The sequence below is a fragment of the Drosophila serrata genome, unplaced genomic scaffold (genome assembly GCF_035046125.1).
Source record: "Drosophila serrata isolate PLE 108 unplaced genomic scaffold, ASM3504612v1 contig_345, whole genome shotgun sequence".
Lineage (NCBI taxonomy): Eukaryota > Metazoa > Arthropoda > Insecta > Diptera > Drosophilidae > Drosophila > Drosophila serrata.
Window position 1 is genome coordinate 115,476 of NW_028257243.1, and position 23,420 is coordinate 138,895.

The 23,420-nt window shown below is 38.0% G+C and overlaps 1 protein-coding gene across 9 annotated transcripts; it reads right to left on the reverse strand.

Moving 5' to 3' along the window:
* Positions 1–1,317: 1,317 nt before the first annotated feature.
* Positions 1,318–17,083, reverse strand: Gyf (GIGYF family protein Gyf). 9 transcript variants are annotated; one of them, XM_086838032.1, is made up of 8 exons: positions 17,009–17,083; positions 15,918–16,285; positions 15,669–15,851; positions 15,295–15,610; positions 11,760–15,185; positions 8,212–8,286; positions 1,594–1,748; positions 1,318–1,531 (listed from the first exon to the last, which is right to left on the reverse strand). In XM_086838032.1, the coding sequence occupies exons 2-8, from the start codon at positions 16,236–16,238 to the stop codon at positions 1,412–1,414; spliced, it is 4,596 nt and encodes a 1,531-aa protein (XP_086694158.1). In that variant the 5' UTR covers positions 16,239–16,285; positions 17,009–17,083; the 3' UTR covers positions 1,318–1,411. The 9 variants fall into 9 exon arrangements, with proteins under 9 accessions (XP_086694158.1, XP_086694154.1, XP_086694159.1 ...); XM_086838028.1 differs by having other exon boundaries at positions 1,318–1,540; XM_086838033.1 differs by having other exon boundaries at positions 17,003–17,074.
* Between the last annotated feature and the right edge of the window lie 6,337 nt (positions 17,084–23,420).

Sequence of the window (23,420 nt, forward strand, 5' to 3'; positions counted from 1 at the left end):
ATAGCTTCAAAACGGAGAGACTAGTTTGCGTATAAACTGACAGACGGACAGACGGACATGGCTAGATCGACTCTGCTGTTGATCCTGATCAAAAATATATATATACTCTCTATAGTCCGAGGTGCCTCCTTCAGTGCGTTGCAAACTTCTGACTGAAATTATAATACCCTGCAAGGGTATAAGAAGCAGGCATTACTTTATTGTTTTTTACATAAGTATATATAATTTATTTATTTTTTATCTAACACGCTGAACAACCTTATTGTTATACCTTTGCAGGGTATTACAATTTTAGTCAGACAATTGCAACGCAGTAAAGGAATCATTTTCGGCCCCGTTTCTACGCTAACTATTCTCTCAGTTTTAAAGTTATCTAAATGAAACTTTGCAGTTAGTCTTCTAACTATAAAAATAAATAGCCAAACTGTAAATGTAAAACTTTCCCTTTAAATATGTATAATAAGAATGAGTGACACGGCAAGATCAAGCAAATTTCTTGCAAGAGGACACACAAACTGTCCCACCGTTATCAGCGACGGGAACTACTACAGACGGGAACCTACGAAAGAACTCGGAACCCGAAGAGGGAATCAAAACTCAGACAGACACACCAACGAAAGACATCATGGGCAATCAATGACATGAAAGCCGATTCATCCTGAGATCCCTCAACTGGTAAGATATTGAGGGAAGCATCAGGGAGTGGATCGGGGGTATGCTACCGAGCAGGATGATTAAAGCCGAACTGAGTTGCACTCACCTCCCGTGGACGGTGAAGAGAGGCACACTTCATGGCGGGGTTTTATCGTCCCTAATCTGGCTTATAAACATAAAAAGCATATTGGAAAAACTCAATATGGGTGGTATATCTAGGAGTGATACTGGACCAATGGAAGAAAAACGTCGCGGAAAGTCCGGTAGGGCTGCTCTAAATGCTGTCCTGAACGTAATGCCGATAATGGGAGCTGGGATCTATGCTGATCACTGGGAGATTGAAGAGGTCTTCAATCTCTCCGACTCAGCGACGGTCTTTCAAACCGAGTTGCTTGCCATAAGGGAAGCAGTCAGGCTTTCAATACGGCGAGGACTTAGCGACACAAAAAATCGAATCTAGCTCAGCTGGCGTGAAAAACAACGAACGGCTAGTTGCAGAATGCCGGGTACCGGGACACAATGACATCCCAGGGAACGAAAAAGCATACGAACTAGCCCTAGCAGGCTCTAAGAGGCTAAGAACCGACATAGAGACACTGATCTCCTCAAACTCGCTCCAGACAAGAATTTTCATTCCACTAAAAGCAATGGTATTAGTCCCAATTTATATGATATTTAACGTTGTTTATTGTTTCAAATTCAAAAGTTTTTTAACATACGACTTTTGCAATTGTAACTTTATATATAAAATTGTAGGTTATGGTCCATCAACATAATCTCGAACGCCGACATTAATACGACCCTCGGCGGCTGTTACCGAAAATCCAAGAATACTCCGTGCATCCATTCTAGTCATCTTGTTCTTTTTCACTTTCTTCTGTTTGTTCTTTGGAAATAAAAAAATTAATAAGAAATCTTAAAAAAATTATAGCAACCCACCTTATTATCAGTATTATCATTAGATGATGGAGTTATAGCAGGCGCTGGTTTGCACATGTCATCGTTGTGTGCATTCTGTGCCCGCTGCAAGCTCTTGTATTTGCTGCGACGTTCTAAAAACTGTTTGGCAAAGTCCAATGAATCTTTTCCTTCACCTAAAGAAGAAAGAAAGAAAATTCGGACATTTATAAAAAAAAACAAGCAATATTAGGAATTTTAAAGTTTGTTCCAAACATCGAGAATAATAACCAAGAAATAAAAAATTCTTCATGTTTGCAGATTGCAGATATTTTTACGCAGAAAGAAAGAAACCTCGCACATCAGGAATAAAACTAATTATAATATATTCTCCATAAGACAAGTTACATTTGGTATACCTACGCTTAATACAAACCCAAACTAAGAAATAAAGAATGCTCTTTCTCAGGGTATTTTTAAATTAAAATTTCTCATATAGAGACTTAGAGACTTAAAGAGCAATATTAGGAATTTTAAAATTTGGTCTAAATATCGAGAATCTACGGCTGCCGATGAGGTTAATGTTTATGTGAAATCTCTCTGTGTGGTGTCAAATCAAGAAATTAAAACTCTACGAACATGAGAGTAACTTTACAGAATTACGCCTTAGCTGCTGAATTCTCAAATTGCTGAATTGGCAAATTTTTGTAAAGTCACGCCATCGAGGCGGGAAGTCATTACTCAAGTTTTCCTCGCATCGCTCAAAATTATAAAAAGGTCGATTGGATTACTGAACGAGCAACACTAGCAGAGAAGAATTCAAAATCCAATCGCTGAAGAACTGCACTAGAGAACTAAAGCCATTAAATATCCGATGGAATTTTTGAACTCGCTTGATCTGGAACTCCAGAAACTCCGGCGCATAATTTATCTTATCTTCCGAAATACTACAATGGTACGCGTTTGTCGGTAAAGAAACTAATGAACGATGTAATTCAAGCAACGACGATCACAGGCAAATTCAAAGGAGGGGAAGTTATAATCCCACTAATTCCAATGGTCTTCCATTTCAATTTAAGCGGATTCAGTTCCCACATTGGCTGACTTTTGCGATGACAAAAAATTAATCGCAAGGCCAGTCTGTGGGGTTAATGAAAATTTTTCGCATGGTCAGTTGTACGTAGCATATCCCTGTGTTGGAAAGCCGCCTTCGTAGCTTATAAGTATTTACGCTAGAAAATAAATCATCAACTGATGAAATTCAAATAAATTATATAGAAAATTTAGTTATCTGCGTTTTATTATCACGCTGGGGTCATATACAACATCAAAGTGGGGCGAGACAAAGTTGTATATATGCAAGCATGATGGCCGCAGCTTTTCTTGCGGTGGATAATTTTGCATTTAGATACTATATCCCTATATTTGGCGAATAGCTCCGATATCTGTATATCGCTTATTCGAATTTTTCTTAAAGCTGAAATTCTTATCTAGCAGTTCTACAGTATGAAGTATTTAATTATGTGCTATTAAGGTTTAGTTTCATTACATATAATTCGCAGGAAAACCACCATATAAATCCGTAAAGTATGAGTATTCACTCAATAAAATTGCTTATTGTTAATTTGACCTATATCAGTGCTTGTTTGCTGCTAGAACAATTTTGGGGCCCATTTTTACACCCTTGTAGGGTATTACAATTTCAGTCATAGGAATGATCGGAAATTTAAAAAAAAATAAATAAATAAAAATCGGACTACTATATCATAAAGCTCCCATAGCAACGATCGATAAATTAATACAATTATAAATTTTAACTTTATCAGTTTGTAACAGATTTTCATCAAATTTTAGATATAGCCATTTTATATTAGTCTAAAATTTGACCTATATCAGTGCTTGTTTGCTGCTAGAACAATTTTGAAGCCCATTTTTATACCCTTGCAGGGTATTACAATTTCCGTCATAGGAATGATCGGAAAATTAAAAAGAACAAAAAATTATAAAAATCGGACTACTAAATCATAAAGCTCCCATAGCAACGATCGATAAATTAATACAATTATAAATTTTAACTTTATCAGTTTGTAACAGATTTTCATCAAATTTTAGATATAGCCATTTTATATTAGTCTTAAATTTTGTCGTCCGATCCGTCCCCTTTCGATATATATAAGAGTGACAGTATATAGAAGACTAACTACAAAGTTTCATCAAATAGCTTCAAAACTGAGAGACAAACAGATAGACGGAAATGGCTAGATTGACTCGGCTGTTGATGCTGATCAAGAATATATATACTTTATATTGTCGGAAGTCCTCTTTCACTGCGTTGCAAGCTTCTGACTCAAATTATAATAACCTGCAAGGGTATAAAAATATATAAAAAAATAACTCGTGTTGCATTCTCCAAGGTTTGGGCAAGGAACGTAACATTCGCTAAGCGAAACGCACTTGTAGAGCACATACTAAAGATGTTTGGAAAAAAAAGTTGATCACCCTAAACTGAAATTGGATGGGTAAGGGCAAGAACATCATAGCCTTTGCTGTTGTATATTCCTTGGGTACATGGTGCATCAAGTCGAATCGCAGGGGAAAATCAATTGGATGGACACCACCTTCCCTTCGGAGAAGGTCCTCCGGTCGGAAGTGATCTTGCCGTGGCTCTGGGGCGGAGCCACGGTCGACCATGGAACACAATCCAAAATCAGTTTCGGACCTCTTGGACCTCTGCATCTCCGAAATTGACGAAGATGAGTTGTTGCGCTCGGTTGACAAAACGCTAATTCCGTCGCGTTCGGCGGGCACTGCTAAGGCAAGCACTCCCCAAACGGCACAACAAATAACAAACTCCACCAAGACAAGCCACGTCAAGGTGATAGGGGTAGGCGACCAGCCAAAGTCGTCAACCCATCAACAAAAAAAGGGGCAGGTTAGCAAGGCCCGGTTTATTCCGGCGAAGATAGACAACAGTGAGAAGGAGACCAAAGCAAACCAGCGAGATCAAGCCGATAAAGCTAGATTCCAGGCAGTGGTCAAGGAGTTCGAGCGATATGAGAAGGAGCATCCAGAAGCGTTCTTACCCACGCAATCGAAGCGCAACCGCTCACATGAAGTGAGACCAGACTGTCTGAGATGGTAACAGACAAATTAATATCGGAGCCATCTGGCTCGACACATCAGCAAACTGATGACAATGGCACTGCACGCATGTGCGAAAGCCTGTAGATTGGGCACCAACCAAGGTAAGACGGATATTTTGCTCTTCACAAAAAGAACAAAGATCCTTAACTTCAATAAACCTCAGATAGAAGGTTTAGACCTAAAGGTTTACTTTTTTGCGTGAAAGTAAATATTTTTTGTCCGAACAAACTGCTGATAGAATGGAAATTGTAAATCAAGGTATGTATTTTTTACTGAATATAGATTGTTTATGTGTAGTCTTAGTGTTTGTTTTTTGTTTAATGTTCAATTTATGTGTATTTTTTATAGAAAATTAACATACGTCCCTTGTGTTTTGTGGAATAAAACTAACGACCTGACGGCTGCTGACAAAAACTAATTACGTCAGTTTTAAGACTAATATAAAATGGCTATACCTCAAATTTGATGAAAATCTGTTGAAAACTGAAAAAGTTATAATTTTTAATTGCATTAATTTCTCGATTGTTCCTATGGGAGCTATATGATATAGTAGTCCGATTTTCATAAAATTTTACACAAAATTTTAGAGTATAATAAAATGGCTATATTTTAAATTTGATCCAATTCTATTGAGAACTGAAAATGTTATAATTTTTTTTGTAAAAATTTTCCGATCATTCCTATGGCAGTCATCCGATCTGGTTCCATTCCGACATATATACAAATGAAGCCCTAGCCTACATCCTTCAAAATTTGTAAACCAAACAGCAATATGCAAACACTAGGATTTTAATTATAAATCATCACAGTGACATCTATCCGAGCTACAGTCAAGTAAAAGAAGCTAAGATACAGTGGTATAGAAATATAGAATATAGAAATATAGAAAGGTATAGAAATTACAGAAACAACTGCTCAAGTGTCTCTGCAAAACCTATTGAATCATTCTGCAGAGCGAATAATTAAATGCAAATAGATGTTTTTAAGCAATCTCTGGATTGTTCTGTAGTCAAATAAATTTGCAGTTAGACTTTGATGGACCAACTGAACAAAGTGCATACAAGCAGAAGTTTGAAGTAAAAAATAGTCTCAGATCAGTCCTTTTTTTGTAACTTCTGTTATACCTATTAAAATGATTGACTCATTTCAACGAAATATCTGGGTTAACAGAACACCGCAAACTGTTCTATTTTGCAGGCCGCTGAAAATTCAATTTGTTAATGAAACTTTTGATCATATACGTATGGAAAAAAATCAGACTATCAAAAGATAATCTAAAACCGTTCTTTTATAAACTGAATGAGGCTAATAACATAACAGTTACCTTTGAAATGCATATGGCACTCATTAACGGAAAAGTTTTAATGTACTAACTCAAAATAAATAAATCAATGTTGTTCAATTTGTGCTGTTACCCCCACAAAAGTAATGGAAATCAACGATTTCAATTCAAAAATCTTTACGCCCAAGCTTGAAGCTTTAAAATTTGGGGTGAGTCCTCTACATGCTTGGATTCGGTTTTTAGAATTTGTCCTGCATATATCATACAAAATGGAAATACAAAAATGGCATGTAAAAGGTGATGACGTGATGGTGCGCGGAAAAAATATATTCATGAAAAAATGTGGATTGATATGGGTCTTCAAGTAAGCGTGCCAAAGAATGGTAGCGGGAACAGCAATGACGGTAATACAATAGTGAGCAAATAGTGAACAACTATCATCCATAACCGGCTTTGATAAAACCCTTTTAAATAATTTGCACATTATATTAATAGCAATTTTATTAACTATTATATAAACTCTGACAAATTTCGAACTTTTTGTGATAAAACGTTTTGCCTATATATGCATAAAAACCCGTGGTACCCCACGGTTTTCCACGGTTTTCAAATAAATAATTCAGCGTTAGTTCCACTAGGATTCTTAGGCGAAAATGCTTTAGAAGCCCGAAATAAAATCTATAAAAAAGATCAACTCTCACACGCAAGGAAAAATAGCCGAATCAATACTATGACTGACATTTTTCACTGGGCGATCGATTCCTCGGATCCTTTACTATCTAGTGCCTGTTAAATGGAAAGAGAACGGAAAAACACAAAAAAAAACAATTCCCAAAGAAGTATTACTCCTTCTGGAGCTGCCGTCAACTGTGAACAACATCCCATTTGAAAAGGAATTGCAATCTGATTGTGATACGGATGACTTGAACGAAGGCAGCACAATAATACTAGAAGAAGAAGAATATGATGTTTAAGACAGAACACATACATAACATATAAATATGTTTATATAGATATTTAAATTATTTCTGAAATAAATGTAAGTATATTGTCTGAATTCAGCATCATACTCAATTTCTAATGATAATCCTACGAATCGGTGTGTATGGGAAGCAATAGAGGGCGTGGTCGCACAGACTCAAAAATTATTTTTACATTATTATCTTTCTAAAAAACATAATGTGCAAAGTCTTAGGTAACTCTATGTAACTCTATTTTTAGAATTTATGCCAAAACGATTGACTTCTGGACCATAGTGCAAAAGCTAGAAAATGATGCTCATTTGGGTTCAAACTCCCAATGATGCTGTAATATCATCAGAAGTTCATCAAATAAGAACATTTTTTTTTATGGCAGCTATGTGATATCGTAGTCAGCTTTTATAAAATTTAAAGCAAAATTCTATAATAATATAAAACCGATATATCTAAAAAATCTGTTAAAAACTGGAAAAGATATATTTTTTTTTAACAAGAAAAGAAGCCAGCTGCTGCCAGGCCTGCTGATGTTTATATACCCATGCAAATAGAACTTCGATCAGAAGGAATTAATACACTTTAAATATACATTTATGTAAAAAAGAAAAAAAAAAGTATTGCTATCTTTTGTATGGCAGCTGTATGATATAGTAGTCCGATTTTCAGAAAATTGTAAACAAAATTGCAGTAAAATATGAAATTGCTATATCTCAAATTGTATGAAAAACTGTTGAAAATTGGAAAAGTAAACTTCGGCGTGCTGAAGTTAGCTACCTTTCTTATTTTTATCTATTTTAAGATAAAGCCTTTTGTAATATTCTAAAATTTCGGTCGTCATATGATCAATCAATAAATTGATTTTTTAAATATTCCGATATATAACCAGCGCATAGACAACAAATCTGACGGATACAGGCAACGTATAACTAGTTAAAAACTGGAAAAGTTTTCATTGTTTCCAATTAATTTCCGATTATCTTCGCAGCAGCTACGATGGAGGAAAGTTAAAAAAAAAACACTTTTGAGAATAACCTAAAGAAAATAAATATTGCGGGTGTAGACTGCTCTGCAGAGCATTCCTTCTTAGAGCTATAACTTTCGTAACACATGAAATATCAAAGAACCCTTTTAACCACATAATCTACATAACTTATATATAATATTTATGAAAAATAAATGCAACTTTTTTCCCTTTTAAAATTTGTTTTGCTGTAAACTAGTGATCATGTGTGTACATTTGCTTACTTTAGTACATACCGAGATATATGCGGACATAGTCCTTGACCTCATATGGCGCCTCCAAGTCCTGCAAGAAGGCTACAAATGTTGGTACTGAAAAAAAGATACAAAGTTAATAATATTTAAAAACAAGAAAGGAAGCTAACTTCGGCACGCCGAAGTTTATATACCCTTGCAGATAGAACTTCTATGAATAGATAGATACAAGATAGATTATATATATTTGTGTTAAAAAACAATGAAGTAATACCTGCTTTCATTTTATTCACCTATACATATTATATTTGCAGTTTTACATTCACTGATTTGCATTCTTCCTCTACATCAAACGATCGTTTGTATGGCACCTATATGATATAGTCGTCCGATTTTCATGAAATTTGACACAAAATTTAAAGACTAATATAAAATGGCTATACCTCAAATTTTATGAAAATTTGTTGAAAACCGAAAAAGTTATAATTTTTAATTGTATTAATTTCTCGATCGTTCCTATGGGAGCTATATGATATAGTAGTCCGATTTTCATAAAATTTTATGCAAAATTGTAAAGTAAAATGGCTATATCTCAAATTTGATCCAATTCTATTGAAAACTGAAAATGTTACAATTTTTTTTGTAAAAATTTTCCGACAGCCGAGTCGATCTAGCCATGTCCGTCTGTCCGTCTGTCCGTCTGTCAGTCAGAAGTTTGCAACGCAGTGAAGGAGTCATCTCCGACCATACAAAGTATATAAATTCTTGATCAGCATCGACAGTCGAGTCGATCTAGCCTTGTCCGTCTGTCCGTCCGTCCGGTTCTACGCAAACTATTCTCTCAGTTTAAAAGTTATCTAACTGAAACTTTGCAGTTAGTCTTCTATTAACTGTTACACGTATATAAACGTGCCGAATCAGACGACTATACATACATACAACATTTCGGTGTTATTTTGATACAAAATAAATTGACAAACTGTAGATGTAAAACTGTACCTGTAAATATAATAAGTATAGGTTACACGGCAAAATCAAACAAATTTCTCGCCAAAGGACACACAAACTACCCCACCGTTATCAGCAGACCAGACGGCACTACTACAACGACAGAGCTACTTGTTGACACTCACTTTCCAGGGAACCTACGAAAGAACTCGGAACCCGAAGGGGGAAGGAAAACTCAAGACAGACACACCAACGAAAGACATCATGGGCAATCAATGGCATGAAAGCCGATTCATCCTGAGATCCCTCAACTGGTAAGATATTGAGGGAGGCCTCAGGGAGTGCATCGGGGTTATGCTACCGAGCAGGATGATTAAAGCCGAACTCAAAAACTCAATATGGGTGGTATCTAGGAGTGATGCTGGACCAATGGCCTGGTCAGAGTTTACGATAGCTTTATTAAATGTAAGCGAGGAAGGGTATAAATTGAGTTTACGCTTAGTGTTAACAAAGTTATAAAACTGTTTTAGGTTCTGCACAAACTGAACCCTACAACGAATCAAATAATTTGTATAACACTGAGCGTCAAGCACGGTAAAGTTCGATCGAGCACTTAGATAACTAGAGAAAACAGTGTGTGAACCCGTGAGTTTATATTTATTATAAAGTTTTTGAATTTACATTTTTTAGGCGAGTTAGCCCTTTGTTGAACTAAGGCGATTTATTAGAGACCAAAGGATAAGTTACCGGAACACTTTACGAAAAGAAAGAAAGAGTTCATGGTTCTGTAAAAAATGTCCACGGCGGTTTCCATGTCAGAGCACATGTACAAGATTTTCAAGCTTTTTTCAGCTTTTCGATTAAGTTTAATTCCTATGATATTACACGTATCGATAGTCACATCGAAAGTTGGATGGTAAGGATCTTCAGGTTGCGTCGATGGAGGAACTCTAATAGGGTTTACGCCTGCAGGATCAGAGGCGAAGTAAAGATCAAGTAAGCGGTTTGATGAATTATGCACATGAGATAAGGACAAATCAAGCGAGCCATCTATGAGTTCATGCTGTGCCGCAGTCTGAAGGACATTTGAAACACCATCAGAAGCCCAACGAGCTCTAGGTATATTAAATTCCCCTAGAGCCAATAGTTGGTCCCTATCTGAAAGCCTTTTGGAAACGGCCAAATTGGCTCTTCAGACGTTGGAGGGATATACGAAGAAGAGATATGAATAAAACTACATGAAAATGAAAGTTTCACACAGATAAATTCTTTATCCGTGAAATCGTCAGACACCACCAAATCCGAGATAAGGCAGGAGTCAACGGCAATTAAAACTCAACCTCCTCGCAGGAAAAGGCGGTATAATCTATTAATTGTGTACTTATCCGGAAGAATTTCGGAGCAGAGTATATCCGGCTTCAACCAGGTTTCTGTAAACACAATTATCTAGGATGCAAAAGAGAAGCTATCAGAATACGGCTTCAAGAGGTTGCTGTGCAAGTCCCTCGTATTCTGATTGGAAAGATTGAGGTGAAGAGGTTAGTTCTTGGGGACTGAAGGTACAACGGTGGATACTGTAGCTTGTGCCTGGGTAGTTGTACTCCTACAGGCCGTTTTATATGCTCGAGCCAGACGTCACAAAGTCCACGAAGGTGGAACATATTGTTACTAACATCGACCGTTAATGGATTTCGATAGAATCAAGCGGTGTCAACAATTCTGACACCGCAGCGGACAGAACGAAAATTACTGGCGAAGCTGTTACTGTTATCCCCACGCTCGATACGGTTTCAAAATCCTATTCCGCTCCAGATCTCAGAACCATTGGACTTGTTACTGGATTCAGGAGCTGTTCCACGGGGGCGTCGCAAAGCCAGCAATGGAGATTCGGCTGATCAGCCGAAACACCTTTACATCAATTTTTATTGCGCAAACAATACCTAAGGACATTATCACAAACCCTTGAACTACTTTGCACGTTATCAAAAATCGGGAGAGCGGGAGAATAAGACAGCGAAAGAGCAAGAAAACAATAGAGCATTAGCGGGAGCTTCAAATCAATTAGCTGCAGCCAAAAGAAAACGACACTCAAGCGGGCAGAAAAAAAAGAACGGGATGACAACAAAAGGAAAGTAAGAAGACCGTTTCTGTACAAAACCAAAAAGTAATAATAAATAGATATAAACTACACAGAGAAAATATACGCGCGGTAGCTAAACGGTGTATGTAATTAATAATATTTAATAAAGAATTGAAAGAAATCCCGGTGGTTTAACACAAAAATTCGGAGCCAAACAAAAACACGAAGTGTGTTGATACGATAACGAAGTATAGTTAATTTTTTCCTATTATATCGAAGTATAGATATTTTTTCCTGTTACTGTCCCATTAATTTTCGATCGTTCCAATGTCTAGTCCCTCACTTGTATGTATGTCGGATATAGGATTGATCGGATTCTACATATTTTCATCTTCTCTAAGAAAAAGCCACTATAATATGTATTTATATTATTACAAATTTCTCATTCTTCAAGATCTTTAGATTGATTTGCTGCCTATATACTTAATGTACTCGAAAATTATTTCTTGGAAATAGAAAGATAAGAATAAGGATAAGGATAAGGGATAATAAAAATATTTACCATCAACTTTAGCAGACATATTGTCCAAGCTCTTCATACACCAGTTGGTAAACTCATTTTCATACTCATTAACCTTGCTTATTGAGGGATCTGTTTGCCCCTTGAATTGTGGTTTTCGATCTTTATCCTTTTCTTCAATTGAAGCTGCGATTGCTTTCTGTTTAGGTTTCACTTTCTCGGGTTGATTTTGTGGTTTAATAGCAGGCAATGTTTGACTTTTTCGTAGATTTCGTGGCGATGTTAGGGGGTTTGTGTTAGACTTATTCTGTGCCTGCAGAATTGACGAGGACCTAGTGGCAGTGGAGGCTGCAGTGGAAGATCCTCCTCCTCCTCCATAATATGAAGTCTGATGCTGGTTAGTTAAAGTCTCTTCCCATAAACCAGAAGAGCCAGAAAGAGCCAATGGAGAGGGACCACTCCATGCTTTATTGACATTACCCCAAATGTTCGACATCGTGGCGCCTCCTCCTCCGACCCCTGTCCCAGATGCTCCTCCCGGTAATGTTCCAGTTCCAAGATGCTGCTGCTGCTGAAGCTCTATATCCTTTCGTAGCTCATTTGTTAATCGCTTTGTTTCTTCCGCTTGAATCTCCGCCAGACTCATAACTGGCATAGAAGTTGGTGCGACCGATTGCCATTTTAGGAGAACATCGTTGGCTTCAGCTTGAGCTGCTGCATTAGCCCGCGACCGCTTGTCGAGTTGCTCCTGATGACGCTGCTGGTCGGCTCGACGCTCGCGACGTTCTGCCTTTTGAATCTCAGCCAGACCGGGGGCAACGGTGCTGTTAGCATTTGGTGATCGGGCGAGGGACCAAGGCGCTATGGATGTGCCTGGTAAACGGACCGAGGATCTCTGTGTCTCTAATGACTGGTCTCCGGCGGCTTTGAAGACTGAATCCTTTGTAGCATGAGGTTGGGCATTGCTAGTGCTGCCTAGCAGAGCCTTCCGACGTTGGGCTTGTATCTGCTGCTGTCTCTCCTTTTCCTCTTGAACTTGTCGGGCTCTTTCTTCAGCTTCTTGAATGGCCCTACGCTTTTCCTCTTCTAGCTGCTGTCGTTTACGCTCTTCTTTTTGGCGTCGCTTTTCTTCTGTTTGCTCTCGTCGGCGTTGATCCTCATCATTGACTTGCTTTTGTGGTTGTCTGATATTTGAATTTAGCTTGTTATTAGTTGGTTGCTTATGGTCCTTTGTTTTATATGGTTCATTCAATGATTTAGTTACATCTTCGTGATGTACATCTGTTACAATGTGGGGTTCATGGGGTTCTTCTAAAGGTCTCTCTTCATTCTTTAAGCTTACCTCCGCCAGTTTCTTCTCCACAAAATTGCTACTTGGGTGCTGTTGCTGTTGCCGCTGCTCTTTTTGTATCATTAGTTGCTGCTGCTGTTGACTCTGTTCCTCTTCTAAAGTAGCCACATCCCATAGCGTTCCTTTTGGCCATTGCGAAGTGGAGTTGGTAGGCTTCACTGACTGAGGAGGCAGCCACATGGGTATCATTAAATTTTGAGCTGTTAACATTTGTGTTTCTTCAACAGAAGAATGAAGTTGTTGAGAATCTGCTGCAATTGCTGACTGATGACTATTGCCACGTAATAACATTCTCAAATTATATTCATTTAACAAATCCAAATCATTCCTTGACGGCAATTCTTCCGCATTGGGGGTTATTACCGGCTGCTGCTGTTGTTGTTGTTGCATTAATTGTGCATTCAATATGAAGTTATTAGCATCTAATAGATTATTACCAACTATTGACCTTTGTTGAACGCTCTGTTGATCTTTTTTGCTCTGCTCTGCAACCAAATTAAATAGTTCTCTGGCTGCCATTGGATTTATGACAGACAAAGTGTTGCTGAGACCATTTAAACTTGTTAAATAATCGGGCAAAACAATTAATTGTACTTTTCGACGTACAATAGATTCACGTTCTATCGCCGAAAGTCGCTGAAAACAATCGTTTTTCGTCAATTCCGCAAGAATTTGGTACTCTTGATGCTGAACATATTGATCCTGCAGCATTTGGAAACGCATCGATAGCAATTGCGATGTATTACCCATTAAATTTCCTTTAATGGCCAAAGTAAGAGCTTCAGCTGCGGCCGTTACATTGGCTTTAAGGGGTTCATCAGATTGATGTTTACGTGCAAGCAAGGGAATTATGGGCAGGGCAGCGCTTGAAAGTGCAACAGCTGGAAGCGTAGCGGCTGTTGGAATTAACTGTTGCTGAACCTCTTCTTCCAGTAACTGCTGCTGTTGATTTCCACCAGGAATACTACCTCCGTCCAGTAACTGCTGCTGATTTCCACCGCGCAGGCCTCCTCCTCCCTCCAGTAATGGCTTCGGACCTCCTTCCATTTCCATATCCAATTCTAAAGGTGATGGCAACAAGTGGCTGTGCGTGAATGGCATATTTCCATGGCAAAATTTTATAAGTTCGCCCAAGGGACGAAAACGATTATCCGCAAACCGACGAACAAATAAGTTTTCATTGAAATAACCTGCACGATACCACTCTGTCATTTCTAAAGCGCTAAATGGTCCCTGGACGTTCGTTTGCGGATCGCGATAGAACCACAAATCATTAAGGTTCGAACTCAAAGAATTCATCAAATGCGAATGATGATGGTGTAACGATTGACCAGGCGGAAGGAGGGAGAAATGTTGCGTCGTCGGCTGCTGATGTAAATGTTGTGGTTGGTGACGTTGCAGATGACTTAAATTAATAGGTTCGGGAAACGGAGCATTTTGAAGTAAAGATTTGGCAGACAATTCCTCGCCTGATGTTGGACTCTCATTATTTGTTTTTGATTCCATTATAAGCTCAGCAGCTGCAAATCTCTGACTATTGCCAGAGTTTAAATTATTATCATCGTCCATAATCAACTTCTCAACTTCAACAGCCACTTCCTTGATTCTATCAGAAATATCAGTACCGTGAATAATTGTTTGATCTATAGCAGTTACATCACATTTGTCTTCACTGTCCCTCTTCTTTAATTTTACATTTAAGCAGTTTTCCTGAATATTTTCACTTTCCTTGTCGCTGCTTGAATCCTTTATAATTTTCGCTTCTATTTCAGCATCAGCTGTTTCTGGCGTGTTTTTGATTATCGCCACATCATTATGATCAGTGCCATGAAAAGCGCCGCTGGAATCAAAGCTCCCACCAACTTCGGATGGATTTTCCATTGCCCATTCCGGTAGATTATCATCATTTACAGCTGCCTCCACACCAGTCCACAGTTGAGAGCTCTTCACACCGGATGTTGAAACGCGTACAGAAGAGTGAGCAGTTCCAATTCCCGTTTGTTTCCTCTCACGATCAATGCTTACAGAGCCAACAGTGGAAATGGAACGATGCATTATAACATTTGTCGGTTGACTTTCGCCATTAGAGTCATCTTCACGCCAACTTGTTGATCTTCCTGAAAAAAGGCAGAGTAACCAAATACATTTAATTAAGTTATGTATTATATTTTTTTAATGTATGCAGTTAAGCTTTTAGTAATATTAAAATAAAAGTAAAAAACCTACCCCATCGATGGCTGTTTGTACCAAAACTATTATTTCCACCGCCGCCACTACGCCACCCGGCGGCCATATCTGAACCACTACTAGCAACTACTGGACCATCGCCGGAACCATCTTCATTTCGCATTCGTCTCCAGTTTTCCATGTTGGTGTTGCGATGATGATGGCTGGCAAACTCCTTCCGCGGACTCGAACTTGGCGTACCGTTCCAGTCTAGTATGCCACAACTGCCTCCTCCTCCACCACTTGTTGCTGTTGACGTGTTAGAGTTTATCGAATCACCAGTTCCATTCCGATCAATCCAATTACGTTCAGCGGGCTATTATATTAAAAACAATGTTTTTAGAGCTTATCCATTCCATTATTCCGGGTTTTACCTTGATATTCATTGCAGAAGTTGCTGTAGAATTTTCATCAAAAACACCACTGGGGCGTTGATATATTGAATGATATACCGATTTACCTCTCATTCGGCCACGATCAACGGCTCCACCACGTCCTGTTCCACGCGAAGAAGAACCGAAGCCGCTAGAGGAACGCTGCAACCAAGCAGGCCGCGACTGTAATTCAAATCACACCATTAATTTATTACATTTTAACATGACATCAAATGGAATATAACTTACGCTATTCCCCATAGGATTTGGATTGCTATCTTCTTCAGAGCTGGGCGTTAATGCTAACGGATATTGTACTTTTTCCACAAATAACTTCTTAAATGAAGGCAAAATTTGCGGCAACAAACAGTTCCGATCGAAAAGGGACAACATCTCCTCGCGGCCGTAACGGTATTCAGGAAACAAGAAATTACGGGAAGCTGAGGCAGATGTCGCCATATTAACACCGCCAGCAGCATTTACGTTGTATGTGGTGCTAGTAGAGCCACCAGAAGGCTCAGCTGACATATTGCGCAACCATTCTGGGCCAAATTTCATTGAATCTGTCATGTTCTGACTTCGATCTTTGCTGGTTCAATATTTATCGTAGGCTGACGCTAAATTCCATGTGAATGAATAAAAGAAATTAATGTTAATGAGGTTTTATATTTGTCTCGCTGATGGATTATAACAATAAAATTAATTAAATTAAAAACAAAAAGCGCAATTGAAAAAGTGTGATATTTAAGGTTCGGACTAAATGAACCATGCATCTTAATACAATTGCGTATATGTATATGTGTATGTACATACATCACTTTCAACTGTCTGCAGAACATATATATTATTTATAAAAAAATTACATTTAGTTACATAAAGAAGTCACACAAAATTATTTGTTACATATACATTAAATGGGGCAATAAACAAAGCACTTAGAACATAAAAAAGTCGAGAAACAGCTAACATAACCTTAAATAATACCATACAATACAAACGAAATATACACATGCACTAACACACGCATTTGGATTAGAAATAATTTACATATACAAATGTGTGTTACTTCGCACCTATAAACTACAACGAAGTGGCTATTTATTACAAATATGTTATAATCAAACATAAATAGTATAAACGAATTAATATAAAATCAAATATGGTGCAACATATGAATGTACGTATGCTTATAAGATTTTTAGCTTTCAACATACAAGGTTTAATGTCTTCGAAATAGATATTGACACGCTATTAATATAGTTATTTATTAAAACTTTAGTTTCTAACCATTACTACTCCAAAATCGAAGAAAAATAATATCTATCTCTACTTACACGTACCACAAATGTATTTTATAGGAAAATATCATTTACAAATATTTTCAGTGTGGCCATCATTGAAACACTGACCAACATACCAAATTGTTATTTTATACCAAAAATCCACTATGGAGACATTAAGTTATGCTTTATTCTTGCCAATTCAAGTTACATCTGTACCTCATCCAAAACATTAACAAACATTAACATTTTGCCAAATAAGTTAGAAGAATATAAGAATTATAAGTATATAAAGTAGTGGAAATTCGAGACAATTTGGGTCTTGAATATACCGGAAAACACCGACGAGTTTCTCTGGCGCCTTCCATATTTCACTCGTTCCTTGATATTTTTGATTACAAGCTGACGGCAAGTAACCAGAGCTACAAACTCCGTCGACTCCCAAATAGAGAATATTTTCGTATTATAAATTTCTTTTCTGAGTTAAATCTAATAATATTGCATGGTCATTAATACACTTATTAATTCCAATCTTTTCCTGCTCTGCATGCATGCAATATTTTTATTTTTAAAAACGCAGAAAGTTCGTCTTCTTCTTCTTTTCCTTAAAATATATATCTCTAAAAATATATATCTTATGCTGGTATTATGCTTAAGCTGGTTATATCTGGTTTTCCCTTCTGACGATTTAACTCCAGAACGCTCAAATCGATTTCCTTCTCTGATATATAGCATGTACCTCAAACCAATATTTTAAGTAGTCGTTTCCTAAATCATATCCAGGTTGCAGAAAAAATGGCATTCAAATGAAGTGGATGACATCATATCAGCTGAAATTTCTGGTCTTGCCACTGATCGCCATCTACACGACATTGTGACGACACAAATGGTCCATGGAACGCGTGGTGTATTAAATCCATTACTTGTATTAACGTCAGATGAAAAATTTAATTAATTAAATTGATTTCACGTCTCCCTACAGGTACTTGAAGCGACGCTCACGAACTTAATTAATTTACCTAAATTAAATTACCTCTCTAAATTATTTACCTCTCAGTCCCTCTTCCTGCTTAGAAACGGTGTTTTACCCCCGCCGTACCATACTTAGGTAATGATTTTTGTTATGGCCACTTTAGGCCCATCTGTTTCATCTAAAGGAATATCGAAAGAGTTCGATCGATAGATCTGCATAGGGGTGTTACAGATGCCACCCTGCCCCAAAGAGAGATCGGATCGATGCACCACCTTCTGGAGGAAAAGGTTATTGACCTCGAATGGTTTGAAACTGAAACAACATGGTTCCAACCAGAAAAAGCAAGAGAAGGTCTAAGAAAACTACAAGGGGAATAGAGCGGCTGATTCGTTGAAAGCTACGCAAACGGGCCGGTTATAAGTTTAGAAATAAATAAGAAATTTCGAAAAATTAACAAAAACACAAAACATGTTTAAAATTGTAAAATAAATTTGGCGGGAGGCAGATGATTCATTTGGACATTTGGAGAGGATCAGCGAGGTCGAGTTGAGTGGTAAGGATAGAAAGCAAATGTATTTATAGTTAGTGGGTCTGGGTAAGACCGGGGTCTCTCGCCAGATAGAAGGACCCACAAATTTAAAATATAAAAGTGGCCAAAAGAGGTATATCACTTTTGGGATTTGCTCCTGAGTCACAAGGACGACATCAGCGGCTGATAAGAAGCTGATTTGCAAACTGTTATAAAGGAAACAATTGTACCATATGTAATATAAATCTGTGATATAACCATAAGTAAAATTAGGAATATGCCAGGTATTTCATCCTTGGCATATTGCGAGCATCGAAAACGGGGGAAATTCAACTGCGACATTAATGAAGTTTAAACAAAAATAATCCTAAATAATAAATAAGCGCAGAAAGAAAATTAATTAAAGATATTTAGTTAGCAAAACATTTCAGCTTGTTAGATAAAATATAGTAGAAAAGTCATTCAATATTTTAAATTAATAAAAGGGGATGAAAGTAGATAGATATACGAACTTAATTAAATTCAATTGACTTTACTAATTGTTTTTTTTTTTTTTGTGCCAGAATCGAAAAGTCCTGCGACATCTGAAGACCCAGGGTGACGATTCGTGAGCCTTTGGAAGCGATCAGATGAAGAAGATGACCTCGGCTACCAAACGTCGAGTAGGGAGTGGCCTTTTTTTTACGACGCAGGGTGAGTCCATCTGGAAGCAAAACAATAATTAATTAGTTATATGTTTTCTAGCGTCCTTTATTACAAGTCATCAATCCAATTAATGATATATGCTAGTTGACGAGCCGGGCGCCAGCGTTTGTTTATTTTTGTTGTATTTGTTTATTCACACACATATAGATGGCATAAGTATCAATGGGAGCCGCACACACACCACTCACAACCCGGGGAGTGGCCCAAAAGGCACTCCACACGGGTATTCAAATATCCAACTGGAACCGATTCAGGATTTAGGATACAGGTTTCACAGGAACAGATCTGTAATGGGCGAATTAAATGACTTCGACATCCAACACTGGAAAGGATCGGAAAAACGAATTGGGGGATACCCTATCGGGAATGGTGCAAGACGTTCAGGAAGCAGAAGACCACTGGGATTCCAGACCATAGAGTTTTAATCGGAGGAGTATCGCGAACTGCTAGACGAGGTTGAAGCGGAAAAATCTTAAGGCGATGTATGGCTTTATATTTAAACGGGTCAGGATGAACAGCAAACCAGAACTTTAAGAAAGTAGCCAGAAATCATCTAGACGTTGAATGAACAAGCGCACACACCACCAACGAAGGCCCATGGAGGAATGACAATAGCCCTACATCGCTTAAGGCAATGGTTCAATAGGGGATGGTGGCTCAGGTAAAAATCTTCATCAGGGACTGCAAGGTGTGTAAGGAGACAAAGCCGTCGTATGAGGGTCCGAGGACAGGACTGGGAGGGGAAACCATCACGTATCGTCTGTTCCAGAAGGCTTACATTGACTTTCTGGGAAAGTATCCACGCTGAAAAAAAGTCCACAGGTCTACCAGTCTGTGCTGAACGCAATACGAGCATACCTGCAGGGTAACCAGCGAGAGTGGGATTTGTATCTTCCGGAGATAGAGCCGGCATTACGAGGCTCGGTTCATCAAGCTACAGGGGTAACATGTGTATGCATTGTATGTCATAGAAAGAATACGATTAAAAAATTGATTTGTATTTTCGTTTCAAATGTATTTATTATAAAATAAAGAAATTTAGAAAATAATAATATTTGACTTAAAAATAGATATAATAATTATTGAATGTATTAAAGAATTTATATTTAAATTATTTATTTGTGAGATGGAGAAATATTGTTTTATTTACCATGACTTCAGTGGTGTCAATTTTTGATCGTTTTTCGCAAATTAAATTTTTGGCAACAGAAAATGCCCTTTCCGATGCTGCACTGCTCGCGGGAGCTGCTAGTATCTTGCAGCTAATTTGATAAAGTAAAGGAAAACGGTCTTTATTAATTGACCACCATTGCAGATCATCAAAATCGTCACTGTACGCTTTATTTATTTTTTTATATGTTTGAAGTTCATCCTAAGATATAGCGAAATATTAGATCTCTGAACAGGTTCCGAATAATCTGCAAATCTATGTCTTGTGCAGGTTTAATTAGTGGGTGGAAACAAAAAGAGGGCAATGTTGTGATATTTTTTAAAATTTTCTATGACTATTGAATCTAAGTACTCTAACAGTGAAATGTTGAATTTATTAACTATTTCTATGTCATTTTTATTTGGTGAGGATATTTTTTTTTTAGTTTTTAATATGTGGAACAGTCAAGTACAATGTTGGATAATTACTACCCTCCAGCTTTTTGGAGCAACATTCAAAAGGGGCAAGAAGGTTCACCATTCCGCTAATATTAATTAAATTTATATCTGTAATTTTGCTAATTCATTTTTATCCACCAAAATCTTCGAAATGTCCATCCAATTTAGCTCAACAGTCTTCAAGAGGTTAAATATTGTATTCCAACGAGTTGGACAGTAGTTTTTAGGGTGCTTGTTAAGTTCCAGTTGTGTCCAGATTTTCTAAAATACTTAAAAAGCTTACTGCAGCAATTAACCATATCCAGCAATTCTGATACTTCATTCACAAGTTTGCCAATCACATTGTGTATCAAGTGATATGCAAATTATTTATTTATCTGGGTCGGCTGGCTATGCCTCCGTGGCAGAGGTAGGGCCGGCTGGTTGAATATCCGTAGCGGGGACGGCGGTAGGTTGCTGCCGCTGGTGACCCTCGTCGCTATAGCTCCCAAAAGATTGGGTGATGGTGACCACCAAGGTTGGTAGCCACTGGAGAGTCGTGTGGTCGCTTCGACTACCTTCCTTCTTCTAAAATACTTAAAAAGCTTACTGCAGCAATTAACCATATCCAGCAATTCTGATACTTCATTCACAAGTTTGCCAATCACATTGTGTATCAAGTGATATGCAAATTATTTATTTATCTGGGTCGGCTGGCTATGCCTCCGTGGCAGAGGTAGGGCCGGCTGGTTGAATATCCGTAGCGGGGACGGCGGTAGGTTGCTGCCGCTGGTGACCCTCGTCGCTATAGCTCCCAAAAGATTGGGTGATGGTGACCACCAAGGTTGGTAGCCAATGGAGAGTCGTGTGGTCGCTTCGACTACCTTCCTTCTTCCGAAGTTTAAGGTGGGAGATACTTATCTGCGTTGTTACGGCCCTTAAGGTGCGATAACCCATTAGGCCCATTAGGCTGGAACCAATTTGAGGTGGACCATACAAGAGTGTGTTAATAATAGTAATAATAAAGAATGATTAATAATACAAAATGATTAACATTAATAATGAATAATATTAATGAAGGGGATAAGAATTGGCCTGCTCAGCCTACGCTGGGAGTTGGTTGTTAACTTGCACAGTGTATTGTGCTCAGTCCGTTGAATGCTGCTTTCATATTAGCTCCTAAAACAATTATTGGATCGTCCATCAGTAAATCACAACCAAAGTCACGTAAGATTCGCACTATTTTGTTTGTTATTAACTAAAAAATTTTTATAATATATGTATTATTATATATTCCAATAACATTTTATACTTTTAAACGGTACAGGAGGCTCCACTCATTGATTTCACTGCAAGCAGGCGGTTTTTAAGGTTGCATTCTTTGACGTAATTCATAGTCAGTGAAATATAAGAAGCTAAGTTTTTTAAACCAGTGTCCAGAATGAGTGCAGTATTTTTAAGAACACTACACTACTGTACAGAACTGTTGTGCTGCAAATTAGTATATTCATGCAGAAGTCTAATGTACACCAATGGGGCGTAATACCAGTTAGCACGGAAGCTGCGGGAATTGACGAATAACGAGCTCGAGAGCTTGGACCGTAAAGCGGAACCTGCATGAGACTAATGAAACCAGTGCAAGGCACTTTGATCTCTAAACACGAGAAGTTACCTTCCAGCGCGGACAAGAGGCGTTTCGCAGGTATCGTGTGCTGAGCGACTTTGGGAGGAGCTTCAACACCAAATTTGCAAGAAAGTTTTTGAAATGGTCACTTTAGGCCCAGCTTTTCCACCCAAAGGAATATCGATAGATCCGCATTGTTGTGTATCGTGTTTCGAATCTTCAACTTATATTTATTTTCACAATCATTATTTTTCCTTAATTAGGTGCTGATTATTTTTTTTTTCCTTTTGCCGATTTTTGGTCTTATTTGATTCCTTTAAAGATTTTTAATTTAATCAATCTATATATACAAAAATGCTCTGTTCGTGTCTACTTCCTTTATAGACTTGAAAAGTTCTGAACAATTTAAACCAGCTCGGTTATTGTCTACTTTTGATGTTGATAGCATATCTGCGTTTGCGAACATATAAGTTTTTTTTCGCGTTTCCCCGTGCCCCTACTGCTGCGCCCTCTACAGGCAGCCAGCTGAATCGAAGCATTTCCTGTCAAACATCCCCAACATATTGAAAGAAGAAATTGGAGATATAAATTTTATTTTTTTGTTCAGTTTCAGTAAGAAACGAAGTCATGCCACCCAAGAAGTCGAGTTTGGGTCGTCGTACTCGCAATACAGAAGCAAAAAGACGTAAGATTACGAATATGACTGACGAAGAGCGGGCCTCCATCCGAGAGACTGAGCGGCTGAGAGCAATGCAGATGCACAACGCGGAATCAGCAGAAAGACGAGCAGATAGGCTTGAGAGAAAACGATTGAGAGTTAGGCAGTCGCGTTCTGCAGCAATCGATTTGATTTACTCTCAAAATAAAGAACGCGACAGGGCAAGGGTAGCTGAAGCTTGGATGCTCCAGGAGGAACGGGGAAAACATTACATTACATTCATTCTGGCTACGGTTCGAGCTAACAAGGACATAGCTTTAGCTCTTGCTTCATCTAGAATCGCTGCGACATTGTTACCTGGTTGGAGGACTGCTCATTCAGCGCTGAAGTTGCCGT

Coding starts and splice junctions, on each gene's coding strand:
- Gyf (XM_086838028.1), bottom strand. CDS start 16,238: ATGACAGATTCAATGAAATTTGGCCCAGAATGGTTGCGCAATATGTCA. Junction 15,852..15,917: donor CAAATCCTATGGGGAATAGC/GTAAGTTATATT, acceptor TTTGAATTACAG/TCGCGGCCTGCTTGGTTGCA. Junction 1,749..8,211: donor CTATGTCCGCATATATCTCG/GTATGTACTAAA, acceptor TTTCTTCTTTAG/GTGAAGGAAAAGATTCATTG.